At 29.2% G+C, this 18,135-nt stretch overlaps 1 protein-coding gene across 7 annotated transcripts in view; it reads right to left on the bottom strand.

The window, feature by feature from the left end:
- The window catches only part of LOC129915428 (uncharacterized), an 83,160-nt gene that overhangs the window by 46,539 nt on the left and 18,486 nt on the right, over positions 1-18,135 (bottom strand). For all 7 annotated transcript variants that reach the window (XR_008772302.1, XR_008772303.1, XM_055994956.1 and 4 more), the window contains exon 2: positions 929-966. Coding sequence is in view for 3 of the 7 variants with exons in the window: in XM_055994956.1 (XP_055850931.1) it covers positions 929-966 (38 nt within the window). In the remaining 4 variants the exon portion in view is untranslated. The remainder of the gene's footprint in view (positions 1-928; positions 967-18,135) is intronic.

Below are 18,135 nucleotides of genomic sequence, written 5' to 3'. Positions count from 1 at the left end.
ATCTTGATTTGACAATGAATATTTGATTTAAAAAACTTCTTGAATTCGGTCATAACGACTAAAGTTATATTTTGAATGATTGATTACTAGTTGATGACTCTTACTCAATAAGGCCTAATCAAATTACCAACTAGATTTATCACATCCTCTTTCATTAAAATTAATAAAGCAAAAACATACGACACAGTCGTTATCTTTTTTCCATTTTCATTTAAGATGAGTAAAGATGCAAAAAAAAAAAAAATATTAAATAAACTTTGAGAATTTGAAAAACTTATTTAAATTTACTTTAACGCTCTGATGCTGTTGGCTCTGAGGACGAAGACGAGAGGACGAGCGAGAATAAAATTTATTAAAGGATGAGCCTTATAGATGTTTTGGTTCGACTTGGCACTACTACATAACGACTGCTATGCCAATCCCAAAGGAGCATTCAATCATTTTATCTGAAAGATAATGTGCACAAACATGTTTCCATTTCGAGCAGAATTTTAAACATTCTGAAACAACTCATTAGGGAGTATAAAATGGCGGTGCCGGGACTTGTGTGTGTGTGTGTGTGTGTCGAAATGAAAAATCCCTAGAGCGAAATTCAAGAAAATATTCACAAAAAGAGAACATCGCAGCAGCAAGCAGCAGCTAGCAAACTTATTAATGATTTTATGAAGGAGGCAAGTTGTGTTTTTCTGTTTATTATGGACTTGTGTTTGCTTTTTTTTTTTTGAAAAATTCTCTTTTTTTCTCTTGATCTCTGAACTCCAACTCCAACATAAAACCAATTTAATTTGGAAAATGCTTGTTTATAGGCAACCTTTTTTTTCTCTCTTTTTGTTTTCTTGCCTTAAACTTCTTTTTGATTAATAAAATATGGTGGTTTTTTGCAAATACATATAAACATAAAGACAACAACAACAGCATCCGTACTTACAGAATTAACAGCAGCCATATTAATATTTGGATAAATATCTGAAAACAAAAACAAAACAGAAAATAAATGAAGGTTAATTTAAATGGTTAATAAAATAATATTTTTTCAGACTAAATCAAAGTTAAAAGGATGAAATAGCTTTGCAAAAGTATTTTTATACTTTTTTTTTATTTCCAACGGGCTACATTTCAATAAAAATTATATTTACTGGGTTATAAAAGGTGTACAATTTAAAATATTTTGAAAGGTTTGGATTTTTGCTTTTAAAAAGGACGTTCTTAAAATATTTTCAAAACAAAAAAAAAAGAAGAAAATTATAATAAAATTTAAATGAGCACAATGTGAGAGGGACACTGCCACGTTCTAGTACTTAATTTCAAAGGGTTTTAATAGATGTACATAATTTTGGAAAATTAAATGGACTTGGATGGAGAAATGGAAGGAAATAATATAAAAATGGTCTCTTTTTACGAATAATAAAGTTCTTTTGTACTTTGTGGTTTAAGGGCTCTCATTGTTTTGCATAAAACAAGATATTGTTATTAAAAAAAAATCTACTGTTTGTTTCTGGTGAAGGATTAAATAATAAAATATTTTCAAAACATTTTTCGTATATATGCAATATGCATATGAATATTCAAGAATTTTCAGTTGACACTGGTATTTCGTTTTTTTGCTACGAATAAAACACATTTTAATTTACGTTTGTCTTCAAAACTCTTTATCAAGAGAAATATTATAGTAACAAAAATAAAAACAACAACCAGATTTTCCTTCTAATATAGGACTGGACCCCTTTGAAAATTTAGTTTACAAAAAATTGTTTTTCTGAAAAATATAATTCACACTCAGTTTTTAATGAAAGTACAGTAGCGAGCAAAAAAAATGCAAACAAAAAAGGTTAAAAGATTTTTGAATAAGAAATAAGTTACCAAATTTGGCATATTGAAACTGTTTTATTTTCATTAAACAGAGTCAATTTGTGGAATATTTTACTCCAAAACCATTATTTGGTCAAAAGTCTACCTAAATACGCGTTTTTAGACGAGCAAAAAAATGCAAATGTTTTTATTGTTTGCATTTTTTTTGCTCGCTACTGTAGGTATTGTGTGATTATTATATTTGTTATAAACTTCATATTTTATATTTCCAATTTATTAGGTAATCTCTGTTAGAAACCAGAATCTCAACAATTATAATATTTAAAATTTTTCAAAATTAATTTTATATTTTTTAAACTGGAGATTTTATTGGACATGAGGACTGCCAAGGCGATTTGGGATTGGAAGAAAGATATTCTAAACATGCTAAGGTCTCATGGTTTTACTGTGGTAAATACTGTGTTCATCAAACAAAGCCGTAACCATATCATTTATAAAAATTAAACTCAGATTGGCGCCATATGGTATCCATGTTCATGAAGTCGTCTTCTACTAAAAGAATCTTGTGAGGTGAAGAAAATGACGAGTAAACAAAGAAGGGGGCTTCCTGGGGAGTAATGTGGTACAATTTGAAGTAGGAAGAGCATTTTTATCTCTATTATGAACACAAATATGCAAAAGCAACAATTTTCACAACTATGAGTGCAGAGTTCAAGTTACTTAACATTTTTAAACTTTATAAAATTCGTCTTTCACAGGAAAAAATCAAAATTAAAAATTTGAGCTCCAAAAAAGTATGCAATCTGATTTTTTTTATAGTAAGATGCATTTTTAGGAAAAAATTTTTAAGGGCGTTTTTTTTAAAGTAATTTTTTATAAATAAGTTATTGAAAAAATATGACATACTCTAGCAATTGTTAAAGTTACCGAAAAAACCGAAAATTAAAAATTTCAAAAAAAAACAATGCCCCATTTTCGAAATTTTGATTTTTCAAAAAACAAATTTAAATTTTGTAATTAAATAAAAAAAAAAAAAAAAAAAAAAATAGTTCTGAGGTACCTCCCGTAACAACGATTTTTGAAAAATAAAAACTTTTTTCATTAAAAACATATTTTGAGAAAATTAAACATTTCTAGGTAGGTATATGACAGGTAGGTACCGTTATTTTTGGTAAAAAAAAAATAAAAATTTATTTAAAACCAACTCTGTACAGGGCCTAAAAATTCCTACATACCAAGTTTTAAGTAGACCAGCCCATTCGAAAATAGCAAATCAACACAGAAATATAGTTGTGGAGTGAGGAAGTCTAATCAACGATAACTACTAGGATAATGACCACATTCACAACTTGTTTTTTATAAGCCTTCAAATGTAAGTTTCAAAAAACTTGATATCATTTTTGAATGTTCAAATATTCAATTCCAAGAGCTAAAAGTAAGCCCTTTTTATACTTCTAAGCCCTGATTTTTCAATCATCTGTTCGACTATCAGAAGAATAAATGTCAATATAAAAAAAAACTTTTATTCCTAAGAATAAGCTCTATGTGAGGTTTATCTGACTATTGAAAAATTGGCCCTAAGGCTCGCAAAACCAAATAGCAAGATAACAGATTTAAAAAAAGCATTAATAAAACCCTAAGATATACTTCTGCATCAAAAATTTGGAGGGCCAGAACTTTTGAGTTAGCGATTTGTTTAGTATAAAAGTAAAGACATAAAGGCGTCGAATTTAAAATAAAAGTCCTACATCCTACTTAAAAAATTAGGCATGGTAACTTGTATAGTGTCTGAGGTACCACAAGGTATTCTTTTAGGTCCAATTTCGTACCATTACTGAACATTAAACTGAGTTTGAATGTCTTCTTTAACTCGTTGAACTTAGTTTAAAGTAGCTCCTGTCCCATAATATAAAGCAGGTAATGCGTCTAGTAACGGAACTTTTACTTGCCTTCTTTTTTCTCACCAAACATTCGGCTAACGACGGGACATGCTCTACATTGATTCGGCAGTACCGAGATGAACTAATTGGTCTTTACTCCAATTCACCATTTACAATATCAGTTTCATCTGTGTACTAAGGTAACAGTGGTCTTGAAAGAACCGAACAATTTGATAAATTGAAAGGCCATTTAACCGATTAAAATTTCTTTTACCATAAGAATATCAATTTGCACATACGAGTAAGGTAAATGATAGTTGCTACAGCTTTCTTCTTTCCACATTTCCGGAAGACCAAAACTCAACACAGCACAAGTGATTGAAAACTTCCTTTTAAAACATTAAAAAAAAAAAAAAACTAAACTAAAATGTAAAACGAGGCCATAAATTTTAAATTAATGACAGTTAAGGAAATTAATAATAATTCACATTCACTCTATTTCATAATTACATCACCAGTACCTGCCCTTCAATAGTATAGGTACCCATTATTTCTATTTTTTTTTTTTTCTCTTCTTTATTTTACTACCTTCCTGGACACAAAGTCATTCATACCAGAATAATGCGAAAACATAAAAAAATGCTCTTAAAATAATAAAAGGAAAAAAAAAAAATAAAATAAAAAATAACAAACAGAAGAGAGGTGGAACGATATAAACTATTTGATCGTCATTCAAGAGGCCATATCAGGGTTACGATGAAATGTTTTATCACCTGGCTGCTTGCCAAAAATGTTAACCGAACAATTGAATGTACACAATAAAAAAGCATTGTATTGTATGCAAGAATTTTTCACTAAACAATATATATGTACGAGTCGAGTATACATATAAAAAAAAAAAAAATAAAAGGAAAAGGAAACAAAAAAACAAACGAAAAAGATAGCTTGAAATTGAAGGTATTGTAAAGTTTTATGGTGACCAACCTTATTTTTTTTTGAAATTTTTTGTTAAACTTTTTTAAAGTTTTTTTTTTTATAAATCCACAGATTCTAAGGATAAAATTTAAGTTAGAAATTTTATTTGAAATATTTAAGTAAACTTTGTTTTCTTGAACAGTTTACTTGCAAGAAGCAAAGAGTCCTTTTAAGAATTTTCAAACTTTCACAGACTTTTTATAACTTTATACAAAAATATGGTCACCTCAATTATAGGTTCTATAGTAAACATCGACAATAGAATAATCCGCCATCGCCATTCATAGGGGGGCTAACTGCTGCTGCAGACACACAGAGGGAATGTCATCAAAGACAGCGAGGGGTTGTAGTAGGTAAATTCTTTTCGTATTTTACTTTGGTTACATTGTGTTAAGTCAACACGAGAATGGGGAGACTATTATGTTTACAAATCGGTGTTGTCAATATGCCATTCGCTCTTTTTGAAGAGCAAGCACGGGTGTGAAATAAAAAAACACGATTTCACTTAAGGAAAACAATCTTCCAATTTTGAACAAAAGAATATCACATACAAAAATGGTATCTGCGGCAAACAGATACATTCTATTTTTTTTTTTTGTGTATATTCTTTTAAAGAAACATATTGCCAATATTTTTTTTTATTGAAATAAAAATCTTAATATTTAATTTGATTGTGATTGCGGATATGCAATTGTCAAAATAGGCTTTCTATGTGGTAACATTGCAGGAATTTTTAGGTTTAACTCATGTCAGTGCTTTTTGCAAGTAGAGGCTGCGTGACATTGTATTGTATTTTAAGAATATGATATAGGTTAATATCAACAGGGTTTATATTATGCCTAAGAATATAAATGCATAATTGTTATACTTAAAGGACTTAGATTTAAATCTAAAATCTTGTTATCCTATAAAACTTAAAAAATATTTTAAATCGTTTAAAAAAAAAATAAAATAAAATCTGAAATCAAATTGCCCTCCAAAACAAGTAGGTATGCAGTTTTGATTGATATGTTAAGATGCATTTTTAGAAAAAAAAAAATTCTAAATCATTAGAGCCGTTTTTTAAAAAAAACTAATTTTTTATAAATAATTTTTTGAAAAAAATGTTTTAAAATAAAATTAGTATGCCATTTTGTAGAAATCACTAATCAAAATCTAAAAACAAAATTTCAAAAAAATTCAATATCCTGTTTCGAAAATTTGATTTTTCAAAATAAAAATTTCAAATTTTTTTTTTTTAATCCAAAAATTATTTTTTTTGGATATTTGTTTTTTGGCTTATATTCAAATTGTATAAATGCTTCCTTACAAAAAGTTTCGTTGAAATCGAATAAGCAGTTTCGGAGATAATCGGATTTGAAAAAAAAAACGGTTCTATGGTACCGTTAATAATGATTTTCCAAAAAAAAAATTTTTTTTTCATTAAAAGATAGACCTTAGCTTAAAACTAACATTTGAATTTTTTAAACAAAATCGTTATTCTAGTCCTAATATCAAGTTTTCTTATTTTTTAGTCGCGGTGCTCCCACAATTGTGGCGATTGTGGTAAAGTTTTGAACCTCGTTTGGAAAAGGCTAAGAAAAATAAGATCCAAAGAGTGCATAACTAGCAGTTATTTGCTCTGTGATGAATAGATTTGCTTGTCCCTCGACTTAGTGCCACTTTTTAACTTTCGAAAAAAGTAGAAGTTAGGCAAGAGATTTTGCAGAGTAAAAAGGGTGGTCTATTCCCCCTCGTTTAGAAATTAATTAAAAAAAAGAAATTGACTTAATTTGGAAAAAAAATTATTAAAAATCAAGAGTCGCACCAACAATAACATGCTATACATTTTTGTACAGCCCAAAAACCTCTTTTTTTACCAAAATTTAAGTAAAGCTATTTCATGGCATACGTTTTGAAAAATTAATTTTCAAAATCAAAATTTTGGAAACAAAATTGGAAAAAAAATTTCAAACTAATTTTGTTCAAAATTTTATGTAATTAATTGCTAATTTAGTTTTTAAAATTCAATGCTCTTATTTGTTTTTAAACAAATCAGGAAACCGTATCCAAAAAAAACTTGTCATTTTCAAGATATTAACAAAAAACAAAAACAATTTTTTTTCTAAGAAACCTCTTTATGTATTTATTGTTTTAACGTCGTTGGACTTTTTGATAAATTAATTTTTAAAACGTTTTCTCATTCTCAACGCTTCAATTTTAAAAATGTCTTCATTTACCAGAGACTTAAAAATAGGAGTTGCAAAATTTATTTTTGTGCAACAAATTAGTATGTGATTAGCCACAATTCTTTGACATTAAAAAATGTGGTCTTATTTTCGTCCGCTAATTTCAATCTTATTTTGAAAAAAAAAAACCCGTTGATGCTATAAAAACAAAGTTCATGGAGTTTAAAAACATTAATAAAACAGGTACAAATTTGCATGCGAGCCAAATCTATAGTTTTTAATCATTTCAGATTTTGTCCGTTAATTTCTGACTTATTTAAGCGGCAAGTTCAATAACACAAGAGACATGTAAACTAAAAATTTTTGCTTTGGGAATAAACAAGAATTTAAATACTACGATTCATGGGCTCTGGAAGATAAGATATAAAGACTAGCTTAAACAGTTGTACACCAGTGACATTGTCAAGTAAAATTTGGATTCATCGGCTCACTTGCTATACAAACAAAATGTAATTGATCTCATCGTTTTGAATTTAAACAACATTCTAATGAAGTTGATCAGAGAAACAGTATCCATATGCTCATCTGCTCAATGACTAAGTTACACAGCAAAGTAAATTTAGTTAAGAAAATTCTATATTTCATTTTTTCTGAAAGTGTATACTAGGGCTGTAAAAGTAACGACAAAATGAGTACCCGCATGTATACGTTACTTTTGATACTAGTACCCGCATCAATAATATCGTTACTCGTTACTTTCGTATGTTTCGCATTTTTCGCATATTTCGTATGTTTCGTGTGTTTCGCATGTTTCGTTACTTTCGTTACTTTCGCATGCTTCGTGTGTTTCGTACATTTCGTATATTTCATGTATTTGATACGTTTCGTATGTTTGGTATTTTAAGTATGTTTCGTACATTGGTATGAGGTTGTAAATTTTTTTTTTTATGACATTTTAAGGTCATAAACATTAAAATTAGTTGCGGCATTTTCATGTAATAAGAGTTTAAAGTTAGCTATATTGAATTTTTTTCGTTTTTTTTTAATCAAACGTGGAAACTTTTTTGATTTGTTTTCCAAATTTTTAAAAAACTTTGGTAATTTTTTGTTTATAGTCTTTCAGTAATTTTATCACAATTCTTTAGAGACCTTTATTTCAAAAGTGAAACGCGCAGATCTCGAAATATTAACACTTCAATACAACCATGTCGAACAATTTTTCATTTATTTTTTCTATTGAGAGTGATTTTCAAACCTCGTTTTCTCTGATTTTTTTTGTGTTGAAAATTTTTTGAAAAACCAAAAAAATTTTCTACATTCTTAAGCTAAATATCAATAATATTACACCAAGGCCATAAACAGATTGGTTGCGTCCATATTTCGGCCAATTAGAGAAAATACAAAAACGTCTCTTTTGATATTTCTGTATAAATTATCGATAACACAATGATTTTATTGAACCTTGGCACTACTGTTTTAATTGAGACAAAAGTAAACTCCAGATAATTATCTGCAGTTAGCATTGAAATCGCGTCGTTACTCGTATGTTTCGTATCTCGTACGTTTCGTATGTTTCGTTACTTCAGTACCCAGTAACGAAACATACGAGTAACGATACTGTTTAGAAAGTAACGTTTCGTTACTCGTTACTGAAGTGAATACCCGCATTTTAGTAACTAATACATACGATTTGCTACAGCTCTAGTGTATACCTAAGTTTTCATTAAAACACTATGACTAATATTGGCAGCGCCTTCCTAACATTAAGACACACATCAACTTATTATTTTAAAAACATTTTAGAAAAAAATCCTAAAATAAAATTGAATTTAGTCCGAAGGACTGTGTCTAAAACTAGATGAATAAATTTCATCAATCCTATTGTAGTTGCTTGTCACAAACAATATAAACTGAAAGAAATAAAAAAAAAAAACATGAAAAATAAATAAATTGTTTCTTAACATTCTTAGTAATGCCGAATTAATTAAACAAATTAATGAGCCTCAAAACAAAAACAACACACCAACTGAAACACAAAATAAATTTAAAAATGCAAGAATAATAATGCATAGTTTTCAAACAGTCACTGGCACACAAAACAATGGAATTAAAATTATTCAAAGGATTTATATTGTTGTATAGTTCTGAAAGTATCTGTGTTTTGCATTATTTCATCTTCATCTTTCCCCAACACATATTGTCTTCATCCCCTAGCCTAGATAGTGTCGTTGTTGCCGCTGACACTCCGCACCTTACCGCCCATTCGTTGTTTTCGTGTAGTTTTTGAGGATTTGTTTTTATTTTAATTTTTTTTTTTCTGTTTTTGTTGTCTATTTGCATCGACAGTGTCTGCTTCTAATTTCGGCACATGCTGCTGTTCTTCTTCCTCTAAATTGAAATTTTTGTTTAAAGTATGTATATTTACTAAAAGCATTTGCAAAGTGCAACATCTAAAAAAAAAAAAAAAAACAAAAAATAACTATATGAGTGTCAGGCACAGTCGTTGGATTGAAACTCGTGTTGCATCCATCAGCGATGCCACTAATAATAACATGATGTGTAGAAGAAAAAAAAATAAGAATTAGAGAATATTTCGGAAATTTCGGAATCAACGATTCATTTAAGAAGATGGTCAACGAAAAAACACTGGCCCATGGGCAAGGCAGCAATACAATTTTACTTTTTTTTAACTTTTTTAAAAACAGTAGAAACAAGAAGTTATTGGTGGGTAATATTAAATGACTTTTTCAATGAGTTTATTAAAAATATTAACAATAGATTTGCTATGATAGCCAATTTAATGAGAATTTTAAAGCCATATTAAAATGGTCACTGTGGTGTATACGTACTTTTTTCCGTATTTTTTTTTAATTATTATTTTAACGCACTTTAAGCGCAAAAGCCTACTAAGAAGTATATTTGCAGGGGAGTAAGCAGTTAATAAAGCCAGCAAAAATGCGTGAGTGTGCGTGTATAGCTTTAAAAGTATAAAGCCCAGGTTTTGATTCTCAAAACGAACGTTGTATTTTGGGCAAAAAATTTAATATTAACATACTTTTAAAACAAAAACTGATTATATCACAGGTGTTGTATTTGATCCTGTTAATCGTCAATATGCTAAGGCTTCACAACAAAAAAGAATAATAAATATATGTATATATAAGCCGATTTTGTAGAAAAAAGCTGTCGGTCATTTTTAGCGGTTTTAATATTTAAAACCAAATTAACAAAAATGTAAAAAACACACAAATTGTATCAGCCCTTGTTGATTTCTACCCGTAAAGAGTAATTTTTGGTACAAACGATGTATAAGGGTTTTGAAGCTTATGAATTTTCCAATAATTAAAACATAAAAACCGTCATTGTGGGAATTGGCTTTTCATTATCATCAATTTCATCGAAATAAAATAATTTGTTTCAAAAATTGTTTTTGTTTAAGTGGAAATATTGTTTGCAACGTAATTTTGATATCAAAAGAAGTACATATATTATGCTTATTTGACAAATTCCACTTAATTTAAAAATGTTGAATCGAGCTCTTCTTTGATATCCATTTCAGAAAAATGCAGAAATACCGGATTTGGCGCACGGCCTGATGTACAAGGTTTAGAACAGGGCCTCTTAAAAATTTAAATGAAAATGCAAAGTCTTATTTATGATTATGACAAGATGTTGTAAAATGCTATTTGATTCTGTTTGTCACTTCGAAATCATCCTAGTTTTACGTTAAATTTTTAGTTGAATCCTGAAATTTTGAGAGTTTAAAGTTAATGTTAAGTCTAATGTAAGTGTGTTTTATTTTGAAAAATATGGAAAAACAAAAAAGGTACACTTTCTTATCCCTTGTTACCCTATAATTTTGTCCTATTTTTTAACTTTGAAACTTATGACAAATGCAAAGGTATATTGGAAGAAAAAAAAAGACATCAATTTGTTTCGTAACCTTCTCGCTGAATTATTGTAAGCGACTTGGCTTACGATGTTTTTGTTTACAGAAAAATCCTTATTATTTGGTTTTTGTACATATATGTATGCTCATATGATTGTTTTCTTGAGTTGCTTAAGACAAAAAAGTTATATATTTTTCGTTCTTAGTTTAGAAATTTTTCATAATTAAGGTGCTTACGATAGTTTGGCGGTAAGGGCTCGTTATGTGTACACTAAACTGATCTGATTGAATATGTTCCTAAAGCATTTGTATGTGCTGGTTCCGAATACAAAGTCAAAATTTCATGGGCATGTCAAATTTTTGAAATGCTTGAATATTAACAGGTCGAAAACGCTGTTTTTGGGTAGGGGAGAGTGGGGCTAAATGTAACAGGGGTAAGAATTAACAGCTAAAAAAAGCGATGTTCCTTTCAATATTAAGAAACGCGTAAAGGAGAAAAATGCTCAATTTTTGCATATCTACCGGCACATTTTCTTCAAATGAAGATTAGACGACAGGGTTAGAAGTTACACTAGTGGTGCCCAAAAAATGCATGTTTGTAACTTTTTTTTTAAATTTTATTTTTGGTCTACCTCTTTACCCGAAAAAGATAGAGTGCTAAGTGTTTTTTTGTTATATGCAACTGTGTTTTGGCTCAAATTGCGTGTATATGTTATGTCTATATCAGTTTCGCTTTTTTTTTAATTGATTTTATGTGCCAAATTTCATGCTGGGGCTAGTTGTAACATTTTTCCGGGGCAAGTTGTACCATGTAAAAACCTACCTATACTGAAAAATTGTTTACCTAATATAATTTACAACCCTGAATATGAATGCTTGTAATTGAATTTGTATTTATTTTGAAATTGGAAACACATTTTTGAACCACCACTTGAATTCATAAAGCTTATAAAACAATTTATGAATTTTAATAACTTTTATTTAAGACTACTGTCAAATTTTCTCTGGAAATCTTGGATTTGCTCCACTTTTTACAAATTTGCACCAAAATTTCATGACTGAGGTTTGTTTTTATTGTTATTAATTAAAAATAAATAAATATAAACAAATAAAGGTATTTTTCTATTATTTTTAGTTCTTGGTACAATCTACCCTGGTATGTGTTACACTTTGCCCCGTATGTGGGGTAAGTTGAAACAACACGATTTTTTTTTTGGAAGCTTTATTTTTCAACATTACCGTTATGTTTTGCTAAATTTTTATGATGGATCTTGGAGCTAAAACATGGGTCTTTAATTTAAAAAAGGTCTGGTTGACCCACTTTCAAATTTGTAGGAGAACCATCGATTTTAGAAAAAAGTGTTACATTTGGCCCCACTCTCCCCTACTCAAAAAGCCATAATGTATTGTCAACTATATGTATGTATTTTTTTTCAAAATTAATTTTTTCTCAAAGATATTTAAAATAGAAATTTATGACGCTTCATAATTTGAATGGTGAATATTAAATTTTGGAAAATATTACGGAAAATATATATTTTGCATGAAACATAATAAAGAATTTCATTGAAAACTAGTTTTTGAGACCTTATGGCAAAAATATAGATTAGTAAAGCTCAAAAACTTTTCTTTTTTACTTATTTGAGTGTTCTGTTGTTATTATCTGTAGGTTTGGGTTCTAAGAGAAAACTGAGATCTCAGTTAGTTAAACAGACTTGCAATATTTAAATGTATGATATAAAAACCTATGTTTTTATATCAAATTCGAGTAAAGAAGCATTTTTTGGCGTCATACAAAATAAGTGACTACTCACAACTGATCTTTTTTCACTAAAATCAAAAAAGCAAATCAATATCAACCTGTGTTGCAAAAATCAATCAGCTACTATTTTTTTTTTTCTGGAAAAAATCAATTTTTACTGAGTCATATGTATATAAAACCATTTTCTTTGCAATTGGTTGCATGCTTTCTAGTTTTAGCACTATTTTATTTATCATCATTATCTTCTTTGAAATGAAAAACAATCTGAGTCCCAAACACTCACTAAGAGTGAATGAGCTATTTGATTGTCCATTTTGATCACGATAGTAATTTCTTCTTTTCTGTGTGGCACGCTATGCCTTTGAACGGTGTTTTTAAGTTTGTTTTCATAACTTGAATGCACATAGTTAATATGGTTATAAACTGATTTTCGAATGGAACACATACAAGCACCTTTGTGATTTGAAAACTACTTTACTTTCTATTCATTGGTCATTGCATCCCAAATGCTTCTTTCTAATATTTTGACTTTATTTTGCATTTAGTATATAGTATGATTTTCAAAGCCATCAATACTGCTCGTCAATTAATATAACAACATAACGGTACATATATTCAATTTACATATTTCTATAAAAGAAACAAAATTTAAACGAAAAGCATTAGTCTGGAACAAAAAAAACTCAACATCACAACCAAATCATTTGCATCCTATTAAAAAAAAAAAATGTTCGTTCTTGTTGATTCTCATCATTTTGTGTCACCTACCAAAAAAAATCATTAACAAGAAACAAAATGAATAATGGATTGCGGCAAATACGATGGCTTGTATCTTTTTTCAAATTCAATCTGATTTACACTAGAAAAAAAAAAAACTAAAAACTAAAACTTTCAGACTAATTAATTAGAAACAGAAAACATTTAACTACCACTGTATTAAACATTCTATTTCTGTCATTAACATGAGTGTTTTTATTTTTGTGTGTTTTTATTTTATTTTTTTTTTCTAAATAATTTAGTAGGTCTGAACTGATGGACTATCTTGAGCATCTTCAATATAATATGTATGTGGGGCCACCTGTCGCTGTCCGTTGAGAGGCTTCGCATAATATAAGTACTTCATGTGTGTGGAATGGTCGGGTCGTGTGGTTCGGCAATTTGATTAGTTTCCTTGAGTCGCGGTGCAATGCTGCAATATAATTTGGCCAGCCGGCTGCTGCTGGCAATGCGATGGCGCGGTAGCGGTGACAGACGACGAATAGAGATGACGCACCACAAATTGTAAGTATATTTGCAAAAGCATCTACAAATTGCATTCTTGCAGCGATGCAATGTACAAAAAAAAAAAAAAATAAATATTTTCTCAGAATCAAACAGTGCGAAGATTTTCAGAGCAAAGCAAAAAAAAAAAATAAGTAAACTGGCGGACAACGATTTGTAACGATCTGATTCGGGGCCATTACAGATTCTCACAGCATCGGGCAAAATATGTATAATTCGGTTCAAAATGTTTTGCAATAGGTGACGTCTCACGTAAGATATTTTGCTCCAAATGCTTAATTATAAGTCTGGGCGTGCTGTAAGTTTGTTGGGGCTGTTCTTGCGTATCTGCCGCTGCCGGTTGCTGATGGACGATGGCACCATGGCATACCGCTTGTTGTTACAACTTAGGAACGTGGCTTGTTGTAATTTGCGTCATTGTGTGTCAGTTGTTGCGGAGCAAGGATGTGCCTTGTTTCTGTGTCAGTTCTATGGTCTACACAGATTTTTTGGTTTATGGTTGAGAGAGGAGGGCTGAAGGTAATATTGTTTTCATAATTTTATTAATGAATGAATTGCGGAAGAAAAGCGTGTTGTTGTTGTTATTTGGTATTTTTATTTTATGTTTTTATTCTGAACAACAACCAAAAACAGAACAAAATAAAAATTCAGGAAACCGCAACAGAGAAGAGAAAAGGCCAAAACAGCCAACCAACCAGCAGCCAACTAGTCAAATTTTTGTGCGATTGGCGATGGCAAAAAAATAATAATTAATTGTTTTATGATCCCTAATTGAATCAGTGAATCTTTTATGGGCTGGTAGGTAAATCGAACATGACACGTTCTTAATTTAATTGCCAATTCTATTGAGTTTGATCGGAAAACTAATTTAATCAGGCAACACACACTCACACATTCATTTATATATTTTGTTGTACGCGCAAAATATATTTATATTATGCCAATTCAACATTTAAATCAAATATATTTACCCATCCTACACACCACGTTAATATGTATAATTTTATTTAGATACAACTGACAGATGGTGATTTTCAAAACGTGCTTTCGGGTGCTGACATTAATGGGGTTCATTTTCGTAGAGTATATAATTTTGGGTAAATTATTGAAGATATGGGAATTGTTAGGCACCAACCAATAAATTTTACTCTCTTGGCATTTTCGAATATGATTCAACATGATGGTGGTGATATTTGAAATGTCTTTAAGGAAAAATTGCAGATGTCTTTTGTTGTAATTATTTTATAGGTAGAAATAAGGGGCAGATTGATATTAATTGAAGAAATAAATTTTGCGAAAGTGGAAATGTAGAAGCAAGGAATAGGTTTAAGTGAAAAAAAAAAAAAAAACAATTTACTGCTTTGTATCATCATTGGCTGGAAGATAACAGCGAAATATGGATTTTTTCGAGAAACAAATAACAACTAACTTTTTAGCTATGTTTTCCAAATTAAAAACTTAGATGACTGCACTCTTATCTTCATGTTTTTTTTTTTTAATTTTTATGCTACAATATTCAGTTAACAATTACACTCAATACAATCTACGACTTCACTGATGAAACTATGAAAATGGCACTTTCGCTAGCAATAGTTTCTTTAAACGAGAGTTAGTTCTGAGCTGGTGAATTTGCCCTCAGGCGTTACCTTCAATTATAGATTAACTTTAAATTCTAGCTGTCAGATTACCTAAAAAAAATAGTTAAAACTTGAACAGAGATTTTTGTTTTTTTTTTACTTTTTAATTTCGAGGGTCACTGTGGTGTATGCGTAATTTTTTTTGTTTAAAAAAAATGTTTATGCACAAATAATCCAGGGAAGTTGGAATTCTTTGTCAATTTTTAACATTTTAATAGTAAAACGGAGTCTTCCACATTGGGTGCAGCGCCTCAGGGCCTGATTATAGAACATTTTTGATAAAGCAAAGAAAAATAAAAAGTTTTCAAACCGAGCTTGATGATCCAATTAGCGCAGAATACGCCGTTTTGATACCGAAACTCATGAAGCCCGTGAGTGATAACTGGATTCATTTAAATAAAATTCAAATCTGTTTTAAAAAGCGGAAAAACAAGTCTTAAATCCACTTTGTTGCGTTCACGAACGAGATCAAGTCTTCATTTCATACCATTTGGATATTATATCCTTATTTTTACGTTTTTTTTTTTATTTTTGTTTAACTAAAATTTAAACGATATTTATAAATAAATGCTCAAATAAACTCATAAGAGTTTGATTTTGCTCATAAAATTTAGTGATTAAAAGGAAGTAATTTACAACAACTCAACTTTATCTCAAAAGTTCAAACCCTCATAACAGAAAAACTGTTTAATGAATAAGATAAAAACTTTGCAGATAAATTTCAGTTATATAAAGCTTCAATAATTAAGCCTCAGTTTTACCTTATCGCCCATATTTATAAGATAGGGGTACATTTTCTAAAAAACCATAAAAATGCTTATTTTCATAGCTTTTCTAAGTTGATTTCAAATGTAAGAAAACACTTTTCTTTACAAAGTAAGCTTAATTTCTTTGTAGAGAATCGAATATCATTTTTAAATGAATCCTTGAATTTACTGTAAAAAAGATCCGTTGTTGAGATATTGACAGTCAAAGTCAAATGTATGGTTTTTGGTTTGATGACTGAAAAAATCGTAGAAGTTTGAAACAAAAAGAATCTTGAAGCCAAATAAATAAACCTTTCTAGAAATAATAATCATTTTATCACAAAAAAATTTTCCCACTTTTTTAAGAGAAAAGTAAAGACAAAAAAAAAATTGGAAAATTTGGATTTTTGAACAATTCCCACAATTCAACTGTTATAAAATATTTAGTCATAAAATCCTAAAATAAGAGGAATGTAGCTTTTTGTTTTGTTATGATACGACCATTTGTTACTGAGATATCAAAAAATCACTAAATAATCACGATTTTTTTTTGTTCCCTTAATTTTTTGGGTTAATGTAGTTCACATTAAATATTTGTCAAAAAAAAATCCTTCTATGTTAAGCTGAACACTGACATAGGAGGTATCTCTAGATAAGTCAACTTATGAGTTCAAGTGAACTCCATCTTGATGAAATGTCAAACATTTTTTATATAAACTTAAGGTCATAAAAATCTATATTAAATCAATTAATCCTATATAACCTTTAACCAAAATTGAATTTATTCGTACCAAAAAGAGTGCAGTTCTCAGAATTCTTCTATATAATGAATGCTTTTCATCAAAGTTTCATTCACGTTAATTTCCTATTCGATCAATGTAACATGATACAGTTTGGTTTTTCCATTTAAGCTTCCACGAAAAATCAGAAATGTATCCAGACCAAAATTTTACTTCAGAGTAATTAATTTTTATTACAGAATACAAAAACAACAGCAAGCAACAAAAAAAAAAAATCAAATCGATGGGTTATGCTTAAGAAATAATGAGAAATAATTAATTTTTCGAGGTTTTTATATGAACCACTAATCGATGAAAGATTGAAAGATACTCATTTACTCATTTCTCTTTTCAACACAGCCCTCAATCATAACAAGGAGGGTTATTTTTCATTTAATTGAAAATCATCATCTTTATGTTGAGATTTCTTCTTGCTCATGGCATCGATAAATTGCCTTCTTTTTGAACTTCACAAATCACAAACATAAATTAAGGAAAAAATAAACCATGAATAAAGTGCTTAACACAAAGCAGTGAATCGAAAATTTTTCAGAATTTAAAATGGTGGACATTGGAAACATTTTGAATGTTTGTTAATATTTGTAAATGTTCACAATGTGATTGTATTTGTGTCATTAACATTTTTAATTTCTAGAAAGTTTTATTAATAACCAACTTGGGGAGTTTAAACATGGAAATTGGAACATGTTTTGTTTATTCTCCAAATGCTAATAACTGTGTTACCTCCAACTCCTAAACAAACAATAAATTAGCAGTTGGTAGAATTTATTACTAGAATGTATTTGGATTGAACAAATTTTATTCTATCCATTTTCTAAAGTATTCGAAGGACAAAAGATTTTTTTTAAACACACATAGCGAATATAACGAAGGGATAACATCTTACATCTGGTATATTTAACTTTAATTCTTGTATATTTAACTAATTTCTGGTAAATTTAACTATTTTATAATTAAATACATTAGAAGTAAAGTTTTATCCCTCCATTTACCTCAGTACAAAATTTCGTTTGCTTTTTAGCAACCAATAACTTGCCCTTAAAATAATTTCTTTATCGAAAGTGAAAATTCTGTCAGATAAAAATGATATAAGCGACCCTGAGGTATTTTAGTATTCTCCATAGGGATCCATTAGAGTTTTACCATTACAAAATTGTTCATGTTGACAAGCGAAACGGCCACACGGCT

This window comes from Episyrphus balteatus, chromosome 3 (assembly GCF_945859705.1).
Source record: "Episyrphus balteatus chromosome 3, idEpiBalt1.1, whole genome shotgun sequence".
NCBI lineage: Eukaryota > Metazoa > Arthropoda > Insecta > Diptera > Syrphidae > Episyrphus > Episyrphus balteatus.
This window is presented reverse-complemented; position numbering and strand designations above follow the sequence as displayed.